The sequence below is a fragment of the Primulina eburnea genome, chromosome 3 (genome assembly GCF_022965805.1).
Source record: "Primulina eburnea isolate SZY01 chromosome 3, ASM2296580v1, whole genome shotgun sequence".
Lineage (NCBI taxonomy): Eukaryota > Viridiplantae > Streptophyta > Magnoliopsida > Lamiales > Gesneriaceae > Primulina > Primulina eburnea.
This window is the reverse complement of record NC_133103.1, coordinates 16,101,124-16,119,442: the sequence shown is the minus strand read 5'-3', so window position 1 is coordinate 16,119,442 and position 18,319 is coordinate 16,101,124. Positions and strand designations below refer to the sequence as shown.

The following is an 18,319-nucleotide window of genomic DNA, read 5'->3' as shown; positions in this document are numbered from 1 at the left end:
AACGTGATTTGTTTAAGTCAGGAAAACGAAGATAATAGACGAGATAGGATTTTTCAGATGCGATATACGGCAAAGCTACTAGTAAACACCATCTCTCACCATAGATAAAACTATGAAACGACGGCGTTATCAGCGAAACTTCCGCAACATCCATTTGGGCCTCCCATGAATCAGACAAGAATCAATGTAACTTATCTGGGATTATGAAGGCCAATCAATCAAAACTTGAGAAATCGACGCCATATTCGGAAAACTGGAGAGAAAATGACCAAAAATCGATGGAAAAAAGAAAAGGCTACATAGACGAGACGGCGTGAAGGTGAAGTGAAACGAATGGCTTTTATATAAATACTTAGGTTGGACTTGAGAATCATCAAGAAGCCCAGTGGGCTTTAAGTTGACAACATCTATATGACACTCCATGGCTTGTGATAAATAATCTGGACCATGACAAATACCATTAGTACTAGTCGATTACATATTTTTAACATAATTAATTATTTTTTAAGATTTTTAACAAGGAGAAGTTGGTGAAAAATCTTCGATCAAAACATTTTTTTGGGTTCACTCTCTACCCACAAAACTATGGTACTATGCCATACAAAATGTGGTATACTTCGTGTGGAAATGTGGTACTAAAAAAGTACTTAGGAACTGAACACATAAAAAATCGACAGCTGAGGACTGAGGCTAATTTCCCGTTTTAACAAATCAGTTAGTTATTTGTAGAAATAACTAAATAAGTTTATATAATCATTTTTATTGAATTAAAGAAGATGTTAGGTATTTTTGTCTATTCATTAAAACTAGTTAATCTATACACGCGATACATGTATGTACCGTCTTTTTTTATCATTATCGATGGACTAAAGTGAAATTTGAAAAATTTATAGAGGGACTAAATTGATATTTGAATTGTTGAAAAAAAAATGTGTGTTGAAAGTAAAAAAAAAAAAATGTAATATTAGTATGGATAAAGTTGGAAGAAAAACCGATGTCCTTCCTAGATAATTACTATCATGTCTTCACCTTTTATAAAATAGAATAGACGACCAAGTTAGTTTCTTCGGAGTGCATTATTAAACAGATAGATTAATATGTGGTATAAAAAACTGTAACCACATGAAATAGTCATTTGAGACATCTTCTCAACTCTTTTACCTGAAACGACTCATTGTTTGGAAATAAAACAACTTAACTAAATCAAGTTAAATATATAGAATAGTTTTAAAAAAATTAACTGGTCAAGATTTATTAAATTTTAATCAATTTAATAAAAAGAGGCCTTACACATAAGTTTTAAGTACCCCCCATCACCATAAAATGTTATAAATTTCTTATAGAATGTTTTTTTTCCAGCTATCATAACTCATGAAACATTATTAAAAGATTCTACAATAAGTATCTTTACTCTATATCTAACGAATACAATAGTCGAAACATGTTTGGTTAATGTCAAGGACGAAACCAGAAAATAGAAGTTGGGACTGAAACTTTTTTAAAAATTTTAGGGAGAGGGGGACAAGAACAAATATTAAAGAACAAGATAAAAAAATAAAATTATTTTTAGACCTCTCATTGATAAAAAAAAAAAAAAAAAATGAGAAGAGACGGCTGCACCCAGCCGGCCCTTCGTCAAATGACAAAAATTTATGTGAGACAGTTTCACTAGTCGTATTTTGTGAGACGGATCTCTTATTAGGTCATACATGAAAAATATTACTTTTATGCTAAGAATATTATTTTTTATTGTGCATATCGGTAATATTGATCCGTCTCATAGATAAAGATTTATGAGATCGTCTCACAATAGACATACTTCCGTCTAGAGATGTAATCGAGCCGAGCCGAGCCGAACTCTTGAATGTTTGAGTTTGATTTGTTTATAATCGAGCCGAGCTCGAGTTTTATTTAACGAATATATGCATGGCTCACGAGCTTATTCAAGCCTTTATTGAACCTAAACAAGCTTAATAAATATGAATTATACATTTAAATTTTCATTAAATTAATTAAAAAGTAAATGATATATTATTCTTATAAAAATTTGTAAATTTATTATAATAAATAAATTTAATAGATTTTTTTATATATTTCATAAATAATATGAAAAATCAATAAATCAAATATCAAAACTATTATTTTTTTCATCTAAAAGATTGCTAATGAACTTACCAACGAACATGTTTACGAGCTAACGAGCCGAATACTGTAAAGTTTGAGTTTGGTTTGTTTATCTTAACGAACCTCATTAAACGAGCTCTAACAAACTTTTATCGAATCAAACTTCGAATAGCTCACAAATGATTTGGTTCGTTTAGATCCTTACATATGTTATGCCTGACCCATATTCGATAGTGTGGTATCAAGATAGTGCGAACTCAATCTGTGGTTAAAATTAAATGCCAATTTTGTTGGTCACCCATTTAACATCGGCCGCTAATAAAATTTCCGCAGAAATAAAAAAACACAGAAAAATCATTGGCCAATGCTTGTCGTGACACGTGGTACATTATCATTGGCGAATATTCACGGCACGTTTAAAGATAAATTCCGCACCATACACGCAGACGCTGCAACTTTTAACATAAGCACCTGTACTAACGTGCGCACTGAGAATTTCAGCCACATGGCGATCGCTCTGCAGTTCTCTCGTGTCCCCGCTAGCCTGGACTTCGGCTTGCCGCAAAGTAGAGATCCCCGTCGCCGGATAACCTCCTCCGTACGATGTGAAGCAGCCAGAGAAGCTGATTATTCGTCTACCGCCTCCGCGGAGTTGGACTTTAATGCGAAGGCGTTCCACCGCAACTTGACGAGGAGCAAGAATTACAACCGCAAGGGGTTTGGGCATAAGGAAGAGACTATGGAGCTAATGAACCGCGAATACACTAGTAATATTCGATTTTGTTCTCGCTGGTTTGATGAAATTCTGAGAGGTTCCTATTAAGTTTATTTGGAATAGTTTAATTTGTTTTAACTGCGGATATGCTTGTTTTCTGAGTTTTCAGGTGACATTATAAAGAAACTGAAGGAGAACGGATATGAGTATACATGGGGAAATGTAACTGTGAAGCTCGCTGAAGCTTATGGATTCTGCTGGGGGGTTGAGCGAGCTGTCCAGATTGCTTATGAAGCCAGAAAACAATTTCCAACGGAGAGGATTTGGATAACTAATGAAATCATCCATAATCCCACCGTTAATCAGGTTCCAATTTCTTTCAATGTTGACTGTTTGCTCAGAAATTCAATGTTTCTGGATATGGATGATAGGTGAGGAAAAAAACAAGAATTCAATACTAGCTTCATGGTTCTGTGTGAATCCATAAAATTTTTGGCTGATTTTCCTTTCAGTTAAATGTTGATTTTTTTGTTTGCTGGGCCCTTTCTCTATAATTTTGTCTGAATAACATGGTAAAATGATGAACTTGTCACTTGCGATTTAACTATTTGATTGATTACGATCACCTTTAAGAGGTATAATTTGTACTGCGTCGGTCGGCCCCTTCTATGTATGATTTATATTTCGAGATATGCACTAACTCCTTCCATCAGTTTGTACAACTGAATTGTGTATGATCCCTTTGGATCGTGGAAATCTTCCACCAATTTGAATATTTTTTCTCCTTAATTGTTCCCAAAATCCAAAATCCACCCCCAATCATATTAAATGGACTCCTCGCCCGCTGCTTCCTCACCCAGGATCATGATTCATGACTCTGCTCTTGATGCTCACCGAAACACATCAACGGGTTTGAATGCTCTGGTTGTGCACCTTTGAATAAATAATCTTGTTTCTGGTACCCTTACTATGCATATTGTTCATTGAGAATGTAAATCTTACTCATGAATCAAGCGAGGAGACCCACTTTAATGGATGCAATTAAGCGATTCAATCCTATCCCACCAGAGACTTGAAGAGATGGAAGTAAAAACTATTCCTCTTGAGGATGGCAACAAACAATTTGACCTAGTTGACAAGGGTGATGTTGTTGTGCTGCCGGCTTTTGGAGCTGCTGTAGATGAGATGCTGATTTTGAGTGACAAAAGCGTTCAGATAGTCGATACAACTTGCCCATGGGTAACCAAGGTATTATGTCATGATGATAAGTTTTAACAAACAAGAATTTTGTCTCTCACTTTCTTGATCTGAATCTCTTTGTAATTTGCCCATTCTATTATTATACTCGCAGGTTTGGAACGTAGTTGAAAAGCACAAGAGAGGAGACTATACTTCAATAATACATGGGAAATATGCTCATGAAGAGACTATTGCAACTGCCTCCTTTGCTGGGAAGCATCTCATTGTGAATAACTTGATAGAGGTGTTTCTTGCTTCTTACCTATACTGTTCATCCATTCAGCATGCGTGAAAAATATAGCATTGGTAATCATCATGTCAGACTATTTATAGAATGGTTTTACTTAAATCACAGGCAACATATGTATGTGATTACGTTCTTGGTGGTAAACTTGATGGATCTAGCTCGACCAAAGAGGCATTTCTTGAGGTAGGATGAGTATCTTACTCTTGAACATTTTCTCTTACCATTGAATTTCATCTAATTTGTTTGGTCGCAGAAATTCAAATCTGCCGTGTCGAAAGGGTTTGATCCAGACAAGGATCTTGTGAAACTTGGTATTGCAAATCAAACTACTATGTTAAAAGGAGAGACAGAGGAGATTGGTTAGTAAAGAATCATATTTTCTCAAGATGCTTGAATATGCAACTTGTAACACTTATGCTTATTCTTTGTTCTGCAGGGAAATTACTTGAGAGAACCATGATGCGCAAATATGGAGTGGAAAATATAAATGACCACTTCATGAGTTTCAACACTATTTGCGACGCAACTCAGGTAATTTTTATTCCATCAATTTTCTGTGTATATCATCACCTGATACGAACTTGTAAGATGCAAGAGCCACAAACTTAACTATTGTCTTTTGTGGCCATTTTCAATATGGACCTTCTCATCTTTAAGCCCTTTTTTGTTATATTAAGGAGCGGCAAGATGCCATGTATAAGCTGGTGGATCAACAAGTGGATCTCATTTTAGTTGTCGGTGGATGGAACTCAAGCAATACATCACACTTGCAAGAAATTGCCGAGGATCGGGGAATTCCATCATACTGGATTGACAGTGAGAAAAGAATCGGACCTGGAAACAGAATAAGTTACAAGTTGATGGTACATGCCTTCTACTTGTTCTATCTTGCAATTGGAAATGCTAGTCTTGCAAACATGATATGATTGTGTATTACAGCATGGAGAGTTGGTCGAGAAAGAGAACTGGCTACCAGAGGGTCCTATCACAGTTGGTATAACTTCTGGTGCATCCACTCCTGATAAGGTAATTCTGGATGAATTCTCTCTAGTTTTTCACTTGGGTATATATTTCTTCAGCAGTCCAGATCTCTTCTCCGAAATGGTGTTTTATTTTCTGTTTGAGGATGAATGCAAGTGTTTCTAAATGGACTAAAAATGATCTAATAGAGGTGTATCATAACTTAGAGGAAATGAGCAGATAACGCCATAATTTACCTAAGAACTTGATTATAATTGCTATCTATGTAAATTTTAGCTGTGATATTTAGGTCTCCCAACATCTTATAGCAATGTCTTAATCTGTGCTATTTTTGTTTGTACCACATGGTAATAATAGATGATCTCTATCGAGATCAAAGGAAAGTAGATATCTGAAAACCACTACTAGATAAATATCTTTAAGCATATTCAGTCACTTTTAAAATCTTATATTTTGTTTAGCCTAATTTTTACCCGGCATCAATCCAGCATTCATCTTACAGCTTTCAATGTTATCAGTGTTGCCTGCAACGACTTTCTATTCATTTGGTTCTTATGATATCGGCCAGGTTGTGGAGGATGTCCTTGTAAAGGTGTTTGACATGAAGCGAGAGGAAGCATTACAATATATCTAGACTGTGTCGCAATGGGCATCACAAGTATACTCCTTAGGTTCACCTCGATTTAAAAGTTATCTAATACGAGCGTGGAGCAAATGGGTCAAGAATAAGAGGATTTGAAGGCTAAGCAAGTTAGTTGGTGGAATTAGTAGAGTTGTAACTGAGAGTATAAATATGAAAAGTAAGATACGAGAGGAGATAGAAAATACCTGTAATTATACTCTATTCTTAGAATGAATTCTCTCTGAATTTCAATCTACCTTTCTTTCTGTCTTTCTTCTTCGATTCTCATCTCAATTTTTAAGAGATTAGCGATTTCAAATTCTCTCCCTAACATTATCAGATTATATTGAGTGAATTGTAATGTAGTGAATGTATCGTGAGGTGCAGTGCTTGTATTTCTGATGCCCCTTCTGGTTACCACAGGTTGGATGCCTTGGGCTGTTTAGTTTGTAAAAGAAAAAAAAAAATTGAACATATAAAATTTTGAGCCATACGAATATGAATTACATTGGGTTATATCGATAGGGAACTAGGGAAGTCGTGATTTTGTGATTCATATTTTACGTAAAAGCGTGGATGAGCGGATGCATAATTAAAATGGTTATTGAAATATAACTGTCGTGGACTATTGTGTGAAATTCACTATTTTTATCTTTTATTACAGTTTATAATTTAATACAGATATTAGCAAGAAAAATATAACATATACTTTATTTATACAAAGATACATTTAAAGAAAGTTAATTATCGAATTTTTTCAAATTTTGAAACAAGTAAATTTCTATAAATTTAAATCATCTAACGTGAATGTCTTTTTTTTTTAAGTTCGAGAATAATTATAAGAGTGGGTTTCATATGAGACCGTCTCACGGATCATAATCTGTGAGACGGGTCAACCGTATCCATATTCACAATTAAAAGTAATACTTTTTCACGGGTAACCCAAATAAGAGATCTGTCTCACAAATGCGATCCGTGAGACCGTCTCACACAAGTTTTTACCAAATTATAATTAACAAAAAAAATTGTTCAAAATCCAAATAATAACTGTGTCTATTCTATTAACGCATCACTGTACAAGTAAATGACGTGGACCTTCAATATGTGGTCGCAGCTTTCTTGGCGGGGACCAATCGATAAGTAATAGGATCCATCCACGGAACCATCCATAGGCCATCACAGGATAATTTTTATTTTAGCTATTTTCTCGCATTCATGGACATCCGTTCCCTGCAGTCTCCGTGTGCATTGAGCTGCATGTCTCATGGCGGGTTTACAGAGAAGCCATTTTTATGTGGGCTCACCAATGTCAAGCTTTCGTTGGATAACAGAAACTGCCCAAGTACCAGAAAGCTTCAATTTGTTGATTACAAAGCACGAGTGTCAGGTATTACGGTGATTCTTTGTATGATTTAGTGCAACCCTTTTGAAGTCATGTCTGAATTGTGTGTGGTGGGGGAATATAACGTAGGGGATAGAGTGGAGAAATTCTTTAGTGCGAATTCTTTAATTCTTGTTCTCCCAGTGTGTGAATGTTTACCGATGGTGTATCTCCTGCATTCTATTTACTGTACTGCTATGCTGCTATATAAGGCACCACCAAATTAAAAGTTGAGGCACAAAATGCTACTTCGAGTGATGCTGGTGGAAAGGACGAGAATCTTGTGTTTGTTGCTGGTGCCACTGGAAAAGTTGGATCTCGAACTGTGAGGTGCCCTGTTGACTTAATCACTCGATGAGAAAGGACGAGAATCTTGGTCATTTCATTTTTGTCACATCTCTTGGAACAAACAAAATTGGATTTCCTGCTTCTATCTTGAAGTAAGTCCAAGAGTTCCCCATTATGACTTGTTCAAGTTACCTTGGGCTGTGAGGTGTCCAAGAAAAATCTGCGAGTCTCTAGTCTTTGGTTCTTTTCTGATTTATGATTGTCATACGCTTCTCCCCGAAAAAGTTTGTTTTGGGGAGTCCTAATTTGGAAGATGAAAGCAGAGGAAGCACTTACTGCCAGCGGTCTTCCGTACTATGTGAGTGTCCTTCGGACCATGCCATTGTGTAGAGTAGCAAGAATTGTTTTACTGTCTCATGTTGTTGCTTTAGTGTTTGGAGTCATTCCTATGTATAGCCTATTGAAATATGTGAAATGGGATACATAATTTTCTGATACAAACAATTTTCCTACTCATGCTCAGAACAACTATTGTAGATAGTGGCCTACCGATTCTTTCAAAGAAACACATAATTTTACGTTGTCGGACACTTTATTTGGTGGATTAGTGTCAAATCTGCAGGTTCCCTGTCACAATATTTACATGCATTATTTTACATTGTTTGGGGGAGTGTTGGAGAAAGTCATACGAGCTTGACCTGATCCTGTCGAGGTTCGGAGTCGGGTTAATCATCCAATCAATATGATCTTTTAAAACGAGAGTTTTTCAAGAAAAAGTAACAGATGGATAGCGTTTTCAGTTTTTTCCTAATTAACTCAGAATTAATTTAATTTTTTTATGAATTAATCTAATTAACTCGTATGACTTTCTCCAACACTCGACTTGATATTTAGTTTGAAAACCAAATAAAGGGTTTTCTTATGGAACATGTAATATAAACATACATAAGAGGCCAAATGAAATACCTTCTAAGTGAATCACTTTTGGGTATGGCTCCAAATTTTCTGATGTTCAGATGGAGTTAGCTCTTCAAGTGTGGTCCACCAACGAACAGTTCTTCTATTATTTGTGCCTCTATTAAGCACCCATGGGCTTGGGCACAAGCTATAGTCCATTATTGTGGCATCATCATAATTCCAATTGACAATCAAATATGACCAATGTGACGATTATAAATAACTTGTTATTATGATGTGAAGTTTGATTTATCAATTCATTGATACTAAATATAGTGATTGCTAATTTTGGAATCCTTCCGCACTAAATTAGTAATCATACTCTCTACACTGCTTTTATTAGTCTCTCTCTCAAAACTTCCTAAAATGAAATATTTTTATGAACTCTTTTATAAGCTACAATATTTTATTCTATCATACTTGTATCGCCAAATTCAATGCCTTGAGTTTGACTATCTCAACGAGAATAGTGAAACTAATACTTGTGTGATCTATAATGGTTAAGAGATACAACTAGCTGTAGGTTAACAACTATTTTTATTCAAGAAAACGTTTGTCTTTTATGATGGCTCACCTTAATTTGTATCATTCTATATATAAACTCATTGATCATAAGAATACCAGAACTCATTTCACAGATAGCCAATCGAATCATGGTAATAGTGTTTGGTAGCACCGTCCCATAATTTCCAAGGTATCATTAATAGTTTCTGCAATAACCAATCAGTTATGGTTAGCGTACAATAAAGTCTCTTCATCATATATATGGCGAACAAATCTACAACCATTAGTACACCCAGAGTTGTATATGAATTTGATAGTCAGGTGGAGTATATTTGAGCAGTGATAGTGGCAGCACATGTGAAACTATGAAACCTTTTTTCTTCAAAAGCGAGTATCTTACTCTAACCAAAGATTATATGCACTATAATCTAAATAGATCACATAAGATATACACGCATACAGGTGAGCGGTGAATTCCCATATATCTGTCGTAAATACATCAAATCTCGCCACTTAATGACCCTTATGAGGTCAGTAAATGACTCAAACAAAGCACTGGATATAGAGTAAAGTTGTCTCATGTTATGAAGACTAATGATGTATTATCATAACCACGAACTTATCAACTCGATAAATGATAATCACTTAGAAATTGTGGGCAAGGGTTGTTCGATGAACTCACCATATGAGATCTCATTTGTATGTTTGAATATCTCTATATTCTTACCAATAAAACATGGTACACAGAATCACAAATGTTGTTCTCGAGCTTGATTGACTTTTATCTTCTTTTTAGGCTTACCTATCGATCGACTATGGACGTGTTTAGAATATATTTTAATTAAAATATGTGTTTTTATGACGGTAATCATATGTACGACCTCTTCTTTCATGTACTATGGTATATTCAAGATATTTAGATATGCATCTTACATGGATAACTAAATAAAGCTTTTTGCCAAAATAACATAAATTATATTAAAATAAAGATCGTTTTTACATAGAGTCAATAAAATCCTTTAGCCCAAAATTGACTTGAGAAATACCTACTTTAAAAATCTCTAACTTGTCGTAGAGCAAACTACTCATGAGTCTTAAACTCATTGTTTCGTAATGCTTCTTGAACAACGGTCCCGGTAAATATTAGACGACTCTTTCAACCACTATGTCTCATCTTCCTACAATCTCTCAGATTATTTGGAATTTTCTAAATATATTTTTGAATCGATGTTGAGACATTGGTTCTTTTGCTTGTGCAACGACACCAGTGTTGTCACAGTGAACCAGGACTTGATCAACTCCATTAGGAATGTCGTCCAATTCTTAAACAAAATTCTTCATTGAAACTGCCTCTTTCACAGCAGCTGATATTGTGATGTATTCTACCTTAGTGTTGAAATTCGAGTAGTCTTCAAATTTCGTTATACACCTTCATACACCACGAACATATTTTTGGTCCTTCTGAATTACTTAAAAATATATTTCACGGATTTCCAATGCATTATTGTCTGTTTCATATAAACATGACATATTTGTTGTCTTAAATAAGAATACTTGAGAGGTTTTCTCATCCATATCACATAAGGTATTTATCCACTGCATTTTATATGGACATTGTTTAACAACATTCTAGTCGTTTCGCATATCTCCCAAACGAAAGTATAAATTTACTGAATCTCATCATAGATCGAATCATGTCACTTAATGTTCGATTAAGATGTTCAGATGCATCATTCAATTGTGATGTCGTTGGTGAAGTCCATTGTGAAAAAATTATATTATTTTTCAGATAGTCTTTAAACCAGTACTCAAGTAATATCTACGTCGATTTGATCGAAGTGGCTTGATATTTTTTCCTAGTTTTTTTTCTAATTAAGTTTTGAATTCTTAGAACCTTTTAAATGATTCCGATTTTTATTTCATTAAATATAAATAATCATACCCCGAATAGTCATCGGTAAAGGTAATTAAGCAAGAATGATCATACTTAGTGGGTTGCACACGTTGTATGGATAAAATTCAATAAGTCATGTGCACGTTCATCTTTTCCCTTATATAAGGCCTTGATCATTTTTTTCTTTCATTTAGGGCTCACAAATAGGTAGAGAGTTTGCAAGTCAAACATATCATATGTTGGGTTTTGAGTATCTTATTTACTTTTCTTTAATTTTTTTATGTTTGAACATTGTTTAGTATTGTTATAACATTTTTGAGCCAGATACTTTTCAAATGTTCAGTTTGGCCACAGTGGAAATAGATTTTCTCTAACTTGTCGGCTTCAAGTTTGTTTTTTTTACAGGAGTGACACTCTTCTTTCCATTGCTCTTGGGCCCTTTCTTCGATCCAAATGATGATCTCACAAAAAAAAAACATGTTTTTCATTCTTTATGTTAGCTTCATATGTAGTAAACATGTTAACCAAGTCTTCAAAGCCTTGTTCATATTATAGTTCACCACAAATCCATCGAATAAGGAAATGAATGACAACAAGAATATGTCAGTGGAGAGCTCATTTGGAATCATCAATTCCAGGCACATCAACTTCTCAATGAGCCGAATCATTTGTATGACATTCTCATGGATTGAGGCCCTCATCTCGCATGCTTGCAGTCATAAGCTCCTTGATAGTAGCATACATCATCGAACGAGTTTATGCACCATGCAACTCTTGTAGCTACAGATAGATGTCAACATGCACCATTTCCTTGAACGCCTTTTGCAATTTGTTTAACATAGAAGCTAATATTTAACACTTAACTTGCAAATCATGGTCCTACGATTTTTCAAGTGTAGCCAGTTTACTAAGATTAACATCAGAAGGCACCTCTTTTGGATGAGATGGAGGATTTTGTGAGTGGCAGCGAAGAGGATTATTCCTACTCCCCCCATCGCGAGGCGGAATCGTCGGACGGGATTGAGAATGAAGCTCCGATGCTCAGTGTGCTCCATCAAAAGCTTCGTCTTGCAAGGAACGTATTTATATTTAAAAAAAAAAATTGTGTGAGTACTATAATGTGATTAAGGTTTCTTCCTTTTTTTGGCTTCTGTAAGTTTTGAAGTTGGATTAGTCTGGAGCTCGCGCGGTGGTATACTTGTATCAGCTTCTAGTTCAATTGTTTTGCTTTGTTAAGAATGTCAATTATTTTCATTTGAAGGTAGAAAGACGGAGTACTTTTTTTGTAATCAGAGTGAAGGCTGCACTTTTTCTTCTTGATGTTATTCTGTGTTATTATTTTTTAATGAGAGAATCTGAGTGTTCTTCTTTTCTTGGAAAATTGGGTCTTTGTTTATTTATCCTTGACTTGCAGTCCTGCTGAATCGTCTTGACGTGGTTTTGTCTATCATTTAACGGCGATGAAACTCCATTCTTATTTCTGGTGGTGCTTTTTCACGTTTCAGCCCTGCAGTGTCCTCTTACTTCAATGAAAAGTCGATTTCTGCTGTGGAATGAGTTTTATCTTGTTGGTATAATGGTTGCGAGGTGTTTACTGATTTTTGTTGTGCTTTTGGCAGGTAATCACGAAAGAGTCTCTCTTGGCCGCACAGGTATACTGTTATATCTTTTCTGTTGTGTGAACACTGGGTATGCTTTGTAACCTTTTAACTTTCTGCATGACAATATTTTACTGAACAGTTTCTTTACTCAGTTATTCAATTACACCGTAAAACCTGTCATGCCCCTAAGTATGTTAACGTAGGTGAAATTTTTACTGATGTTAAAATGCAAACCCAAAATGTAATTTGTCTGTTTAAGAGTTGGATAAGCGACTTATCAAATGTAGGATGGAGATGCGCTCAGTGTGGTTTCTTAATCCTGTAAGGTCAAATTAGAAGAACAAATTGGTGGAGTATATGTCATGATGACCTGAAGAATGTGGTTGTTTTTCATCCATGCAGAGGGAAGATTTGCAAAGAGTAGTGGACTTGATATCACTAAGAGAACAGCATGCCAGAACTCTTCTCGTTCATCATCGTCGGGATGTTGAGAAACTGATTGCAGTGTATGTTGAAAAGGGAAAAGCTTTCTTGTTTTCTGAAGCCGGTGTCACTGCAGACAAATTTGTTAACCTTGATCCACTTGAGCCTTCCTCGACAGTGAAGTGCAATATATGTATGGATGATGTCCCTGCACAAGAGGTAACCACAATGGAATGCGGACACTGCTTTTGTGACAATTGTAAGCACATTTCCTTTTATTGGTTGTGTTCAAGGGCTGTCTGTATTGTATAATTGACATCCTGTAATAGTTCCTGCTATTCCTCAATACTGTGTTGTAGTTAGTTTTGTGCTTTTCAGTGCATCGTTTTCCATCTTGTCAGTTTCCAGATTTATATGTGCTCAGAATAGTAAATTGTTGATATATCTAGTATTTTATATTTAAGTTTTTCAGGTTGGACGGAGCATTTTGTTGTGAAAATAAATGAGGGGCAGAGCAAACGGATCAAGTGTATGGCCCATAAATGCAATGTTATCTGTGATGAAGTGATTGTCAGGAAATTAGTTAGCGTCAAACACCCTGATTTGGCTGAGAAATTTGAGAGATTTCTCCTTGAGTCGTATATTGAAGATAATAAAATGGTTAAATGGTGTCCCAGCATACCACATTGTGGGAATGCAATACGGTAGAAAATGATGAATTTTGTGAGGTTGAATGCTCTTGTGGTTCACAATTCTGTTTCAGTTGCTTATCAGAAGCACATTCCCCTTGCTCATGCTTGATGTGGGAACTATGGACAAAGAAATGCCGAGATGAATCTGAGACAGTTAATTGGATTGCTGTACATACCAAGCCATGTCCCAAGTGTCATAAGCTTGTTGAGAAGAATAGTGGATGTAATTTAGTTAGTTGCATATGCGGGCAAGCATTTTGGTAAGAGTTTTTGCTAGAGTTCGTTCCTCATATATGCTACTTAATGTGTACTGACACAATAACACGTTAATAAAGGAACATTTTGGTAAGAGTTTTTGCTTGAGTTCGTTCCTCATATATGCTACTTAATGTGTACTAACACAATAACAAGGCATGCTACTGAGAAATGTTCTTTTATTAACTTGGCTTTTGCCTTATATCATCAGACGGTCTCACCCCTCCTTTGTTTTGGGGGTATGTGCAGTGTGGCAATTAAATTCCATTCTTATTCCCCTCGTATTCATTTTCCCTTTTTTGTTTGGCAAGTTTAGGAAATCTCCTTGTTTTCCTTCTTTTCTTCTTTCTTTTAGCTTCTCTGGAGCAAATAGAAGAGCTGCACGACTTATCATGTCAGCACATCCCCCATGATGACTGATATCTCATTTTTGAATCCGGGCTTAGCTTCAAATTTGCTAATCTTGCGGGTCAATGAATGTGAAGCATATTTTAAGCGGGATTTAACAAATTCCAAATTGTGGCTCATGGGATGATGCTTTCTGTTGTGTGTTATTACTTCATTTGTAAACAAGATATATGCCAATGTTTTTCATATATTAGGCTGGAAAGAGTTTTTTTCCTAGTGAAAATGCTACCATTTCACATTTTAGTTTATTCTTCTGCTTTCTACAGTTGGCTGTGTGGTGGAGCTACAGGCCGAGAGCATACATGGTCCCAGATTGCTAATCACAGCTGTGGCCGATACAAACAAGATGATGAGAAAAAGGCTGAGTATGGAATATGAGATCTTTACAGATACATGCATTATCATAATCGCTATAAAGCTCATACGGACTCCTTTAAGCAGGAGTCTAGATTGAGTGAAATTATAATTGGGAAAATACCAAATTTGGAAGCAAAGGATTCGAAACTAAGAGATTTCAGCTGGGTCACAAATGGGCTTCACAGGCTCTTTCGATCAAGAAGGTCTCTTTCATATTCATATCCATTTGCATTCTACATGTTTGGTGATGACTTGTTTAAGGATGAAATGACCAATGAGGAAAAGGAAATTAAAAAGAATTTGTTTGAGGACCAGCAACAGCAGCTTGAGTCAATGTTGAGAAATTATCGAAACTTCTGGAGGAGCGATTTGATGAGTATTCTGATAAACGAGTTCTGCGTGTAAGGATGCAAATCATTAATCTTTCGGCAATTACTGATAACCTCTGCAAACAGATGTAAGAATCGAAGACTGCTGCCTAAATTTCACAAGAAACATTGAAGTTTACTCTCTCGCTTATGTTGCAGGTATGAATGTATCGAGAATGATTTGTTGGGTTCTCTTGAATTCACTATTCAGAGTATAGCTCCATACCGATCAAAAGGCATTGAGAAGGCTGAAGAGCTGATGGTTGTATCAAGTGCTCAAGCAGGTGGCTACAATAATCATAAAACCATGGATCACTTGGATGGTAAAAATGCTGGGAACTTGCTTGCTTGCATTTAATGTCTGAGGAAAACTCTGGAAAGAATTTGTAGTATTATGTTTGGTGAGAGATCCTTACAGTAAATATTGTAATATGCCAAATCAATGTTCCCAAAATTAATTTTCATTTGAAAGACTATAAAAGAATTCACCCTTTTAGTGATGATCAATATCACAAACAATGGTTATATCTCTGTCACGTTGTTCTGTTCTGACATTTCCCTGTAGCTTTCGACACACCTATTCCCAATTGTTGTATTTTCCTGTTATGATTTTTAGCCAGTGTCCGCATAATTAATTGCAGCACTAGCTGTGGAGGGTCAACAATTTCCGTTCGTTTTGCAGGATACATACTAGAAACAAGGCGAGCAACGGCGTCTGGACTTCACGCGAGAGATGAAAGCTATTGCGGAAGCGGGCTAGGAAAGGAACTTCTGGAGGCGGTGCGTTTGATCTAAACTTGCCTGCAGAGTTTCATGAAGGAAGTTGATCCCTAAAAGTGATTCTCTGTCCTAAGTTTAACATAGTAGCCAATCAATTTGGGCTGAATGGATCTATTACATTTCTCAAGGAAACTTGATCGCAAATGGATAGGCAAACTGATTTTTTTGGTTCAAGAATCGGCAGTCTTTTATGGAATAAAGTTCGCATCCAGATATCTTGAGCTTGTACCAAACTTGATGAATTTAGTCTCTCGTTTTGGGTATGGGTGGTTTACTCTATGTTTACTGTTCATGGAAGAAGGTTCTGATCCAGATCTTTCAGTTTTTTTCTGTCCATTTTATCCATGGGTAGGTTTCTTCCCCTACACCCCTCGTAGGCACGCTCTGTGTTTATTTTTATAGTTGGTCCTTTACAGATTTAATAGCTCAAGGATGTATAGTCAGTCAGTCTTATACAACTGGGGTTCAAATTTTTTATATCAGGTGAAGTGTTAGCTGATATTAGTTGTGCTGTCAAGTATATAATATAAGCTTTCCCTCAACTTTCTTCCACCTTGTCTGAACTCACTTCCCTCTTACTCCAAGTTTTATTCTCGCACTGAATATTTGTAGTATTTGCAACAATTTAATTTGGATGGTTTGATGATGTATCCAAATTACACTTATTTTTTTAGATACATGACTGAAATTATTAATGATTACTGTACCAACCACTTTTTCATTTTTAAATTATTTATATGTTTTATATATATATATATATATATATATATATATATATAATAATTGTATCTTATTATGCTTATTAATATATATTAAGAGTTTCAGTTTGATAGTGTTTAAGAATAGATTGAATCGGGATCTTGCAAATAAGTTGTATTATCCAAAGTCTTTTAGTGCGAACATTGTCTTTTTATACACTCAAGTTTACCTCTTCCATTAATTCTGTGATCTGTTCGAATATGTCAAGTCTATCTTTTTCCGCACTTATATGTTAGTAAGCTGACATAGACACTCGAGAATAATTTACCAACTCATCTAAACTAATCGAAGAAACTTACATATTGTGTTTGAGTGTTTATTCAACTCACAGTATAAAAGTAGGACTGAGACAACTTATTTATCATTCCAAATTTATTCAGCAACACTCGCCTGACCCTTGCGGATGCATATAAAAAATATTGGCAAAAACTTGTGTGAGACGGTCTCACGGGTCGTATTTGTGAGACGGATCTCTTATTTGGGTCACCCATACAAAAGTATTATTTTCTATGCTAAGAGTATTACTTTTTATTGTGAATATGGGTAGGGTTGACCCGTCTCACGGATTAAGATCCGTGAGACAGTCTCACATGAGACTCACTCGACAAGGGCAAAAACTTGTGTGAGACGGTCTCACGGGTCGTATTTGTGAGACGGATCTCTTATTTGGGTCACCCATAAAAAAGTATTACTTTTTATGCTAAGAATATTATTTTTTTATTGTGAATATGGGTATGGTTGACCCGTCTCACAGATTATGATCCGTGAGACGGTCTCACATGATACCCACTCATAGACAAGATAGGTTTACTCTCAGTTTTTTTTTTTTTTTATAAACAAGGAACCATAATCCAAGAGCGGTCTATCATTCTCCAAAATTATACTTACCATAATATGGAGGTGTTTGCATTTGGATTTCCTAACACGACTTGAAAAGTATGTCAAGGAAATTGTTATGAAAAGCTTAAACTTAATCACTTGTTTAGGTAGAAAGAAGATCATCGTGCATTCTAGTCATGAACTATTTTCTAAATACAATCAAGTAATCAACCAGTGGAAATCCTTTGATGATCATCTCCAACAAAAGAAAGAGAACATAGAAAAAACTGCTATTTCTTCGACCTTTGCCCAAAAACAGCTTCTATATCGATTCCAAGAAACTATAAAGCAAACATTTACAATACAAGCAATGAGCAGACATCTATATCGACTATTTACCAAGCCTTTTACACAATCAGCTCAAGTCTTTCTACATTGGCATGAAAAGGTTGGAAACCAAATGAAACATAAATTTTTTCTCGGAAAATGAAAGTAAGAAGATCCAAAAAGCAACATAAAAAACACCGGAAAAGGGTCGCATTCAATTCGAAGAATGGCGACAACGAAAGCGAATCATCTCAAGAAATCATAGAAGGGGATTTGAATATTGATAGCTTTCTTTGGGTTCGTTTGGTTCATGATTATTCTGTCCATGGTTCGCCGAAACGGGAACGGCAGCCAACTTGACGAGATTCTGGGGTGTATAGGTTGATGGCTTGAGTTTCATATACCGAAAACGGGGATATAACGGTGGAAAACAGAGTTATAATAGTGGACCGGAACGCAATTCGCGACGGTTTTTTTTTAAACCGTCGCTACTAGCTACGGTTTTATGTATGCAGCGACGGTTTTTATTCAACCGTCGTCGATGTTAATAAAACCATAGCGACGGTTTTATTCCGTCG

General features: G+C 35.7%; 1 protein-coding gene, 1 non-coding gene and 1 pseudogene across 2 annotated transcripts; 2 read left to right on the top strand and 1 right to left on the bottom strand.

Moving 5' to 3' along the window:
- Positions 1 to 60: 60 nt before the first annotated feature.
- On the bottom strand, positions 61 to 202 carry LOC140828774 (small nucleolar RNA snoR83). Its single transcript, XR_012117339.1, has one exon. It is a non-coding gene; the product is annotated as a small nucleolar RNA snoR83 (small nucleolar RNA).
- A 2,275-nt stretch (positions 203 to 2,477) lies between these two features.
- Positions 2,478 to 6,201, top strand: LOC140826987 (4-hydroxy-3-methylbut-2-enyl diphosphate reductase, chloroplastic-like). The gene is made up of 10 exons (XM_073189552.1): positions 2,478 to 2,891; positions 3,009 to 3,205; positions 3,908 to 4,087; positions 4,191 to 4,322; positions 4,434 to 4,508; positions 4,579 to 4,684; positions 4,762 to 4,856; positions 5,003 to 5,188; positions 5,265 to 5,351; positions 5,875 to 6,201. The coding sequence occupies exons 1-10, from the start codon at positions 2,489 to 2,491 to the stop codon at positions 5,938 to 5,940; spliced, it is 1,527 nt and encodes a 508-aa protein (XP_073045653.1). The 5' UTR covers positions 2,478 to 2,488; the 3' UTR covers positions 5,941 to 6,201.
- A 5,871-nt stretch (positions 6,202 to 12,072) lies between these two features.
- LOC140826986 (probable E3 ubiquitin-protein ligase ARI2) lies at positions 12,073 to 16,532 on the top strand (annotated as a pseudogene).
- Positions 16,533 to 18,319: the final 1,787 nt, after the last annotated feature.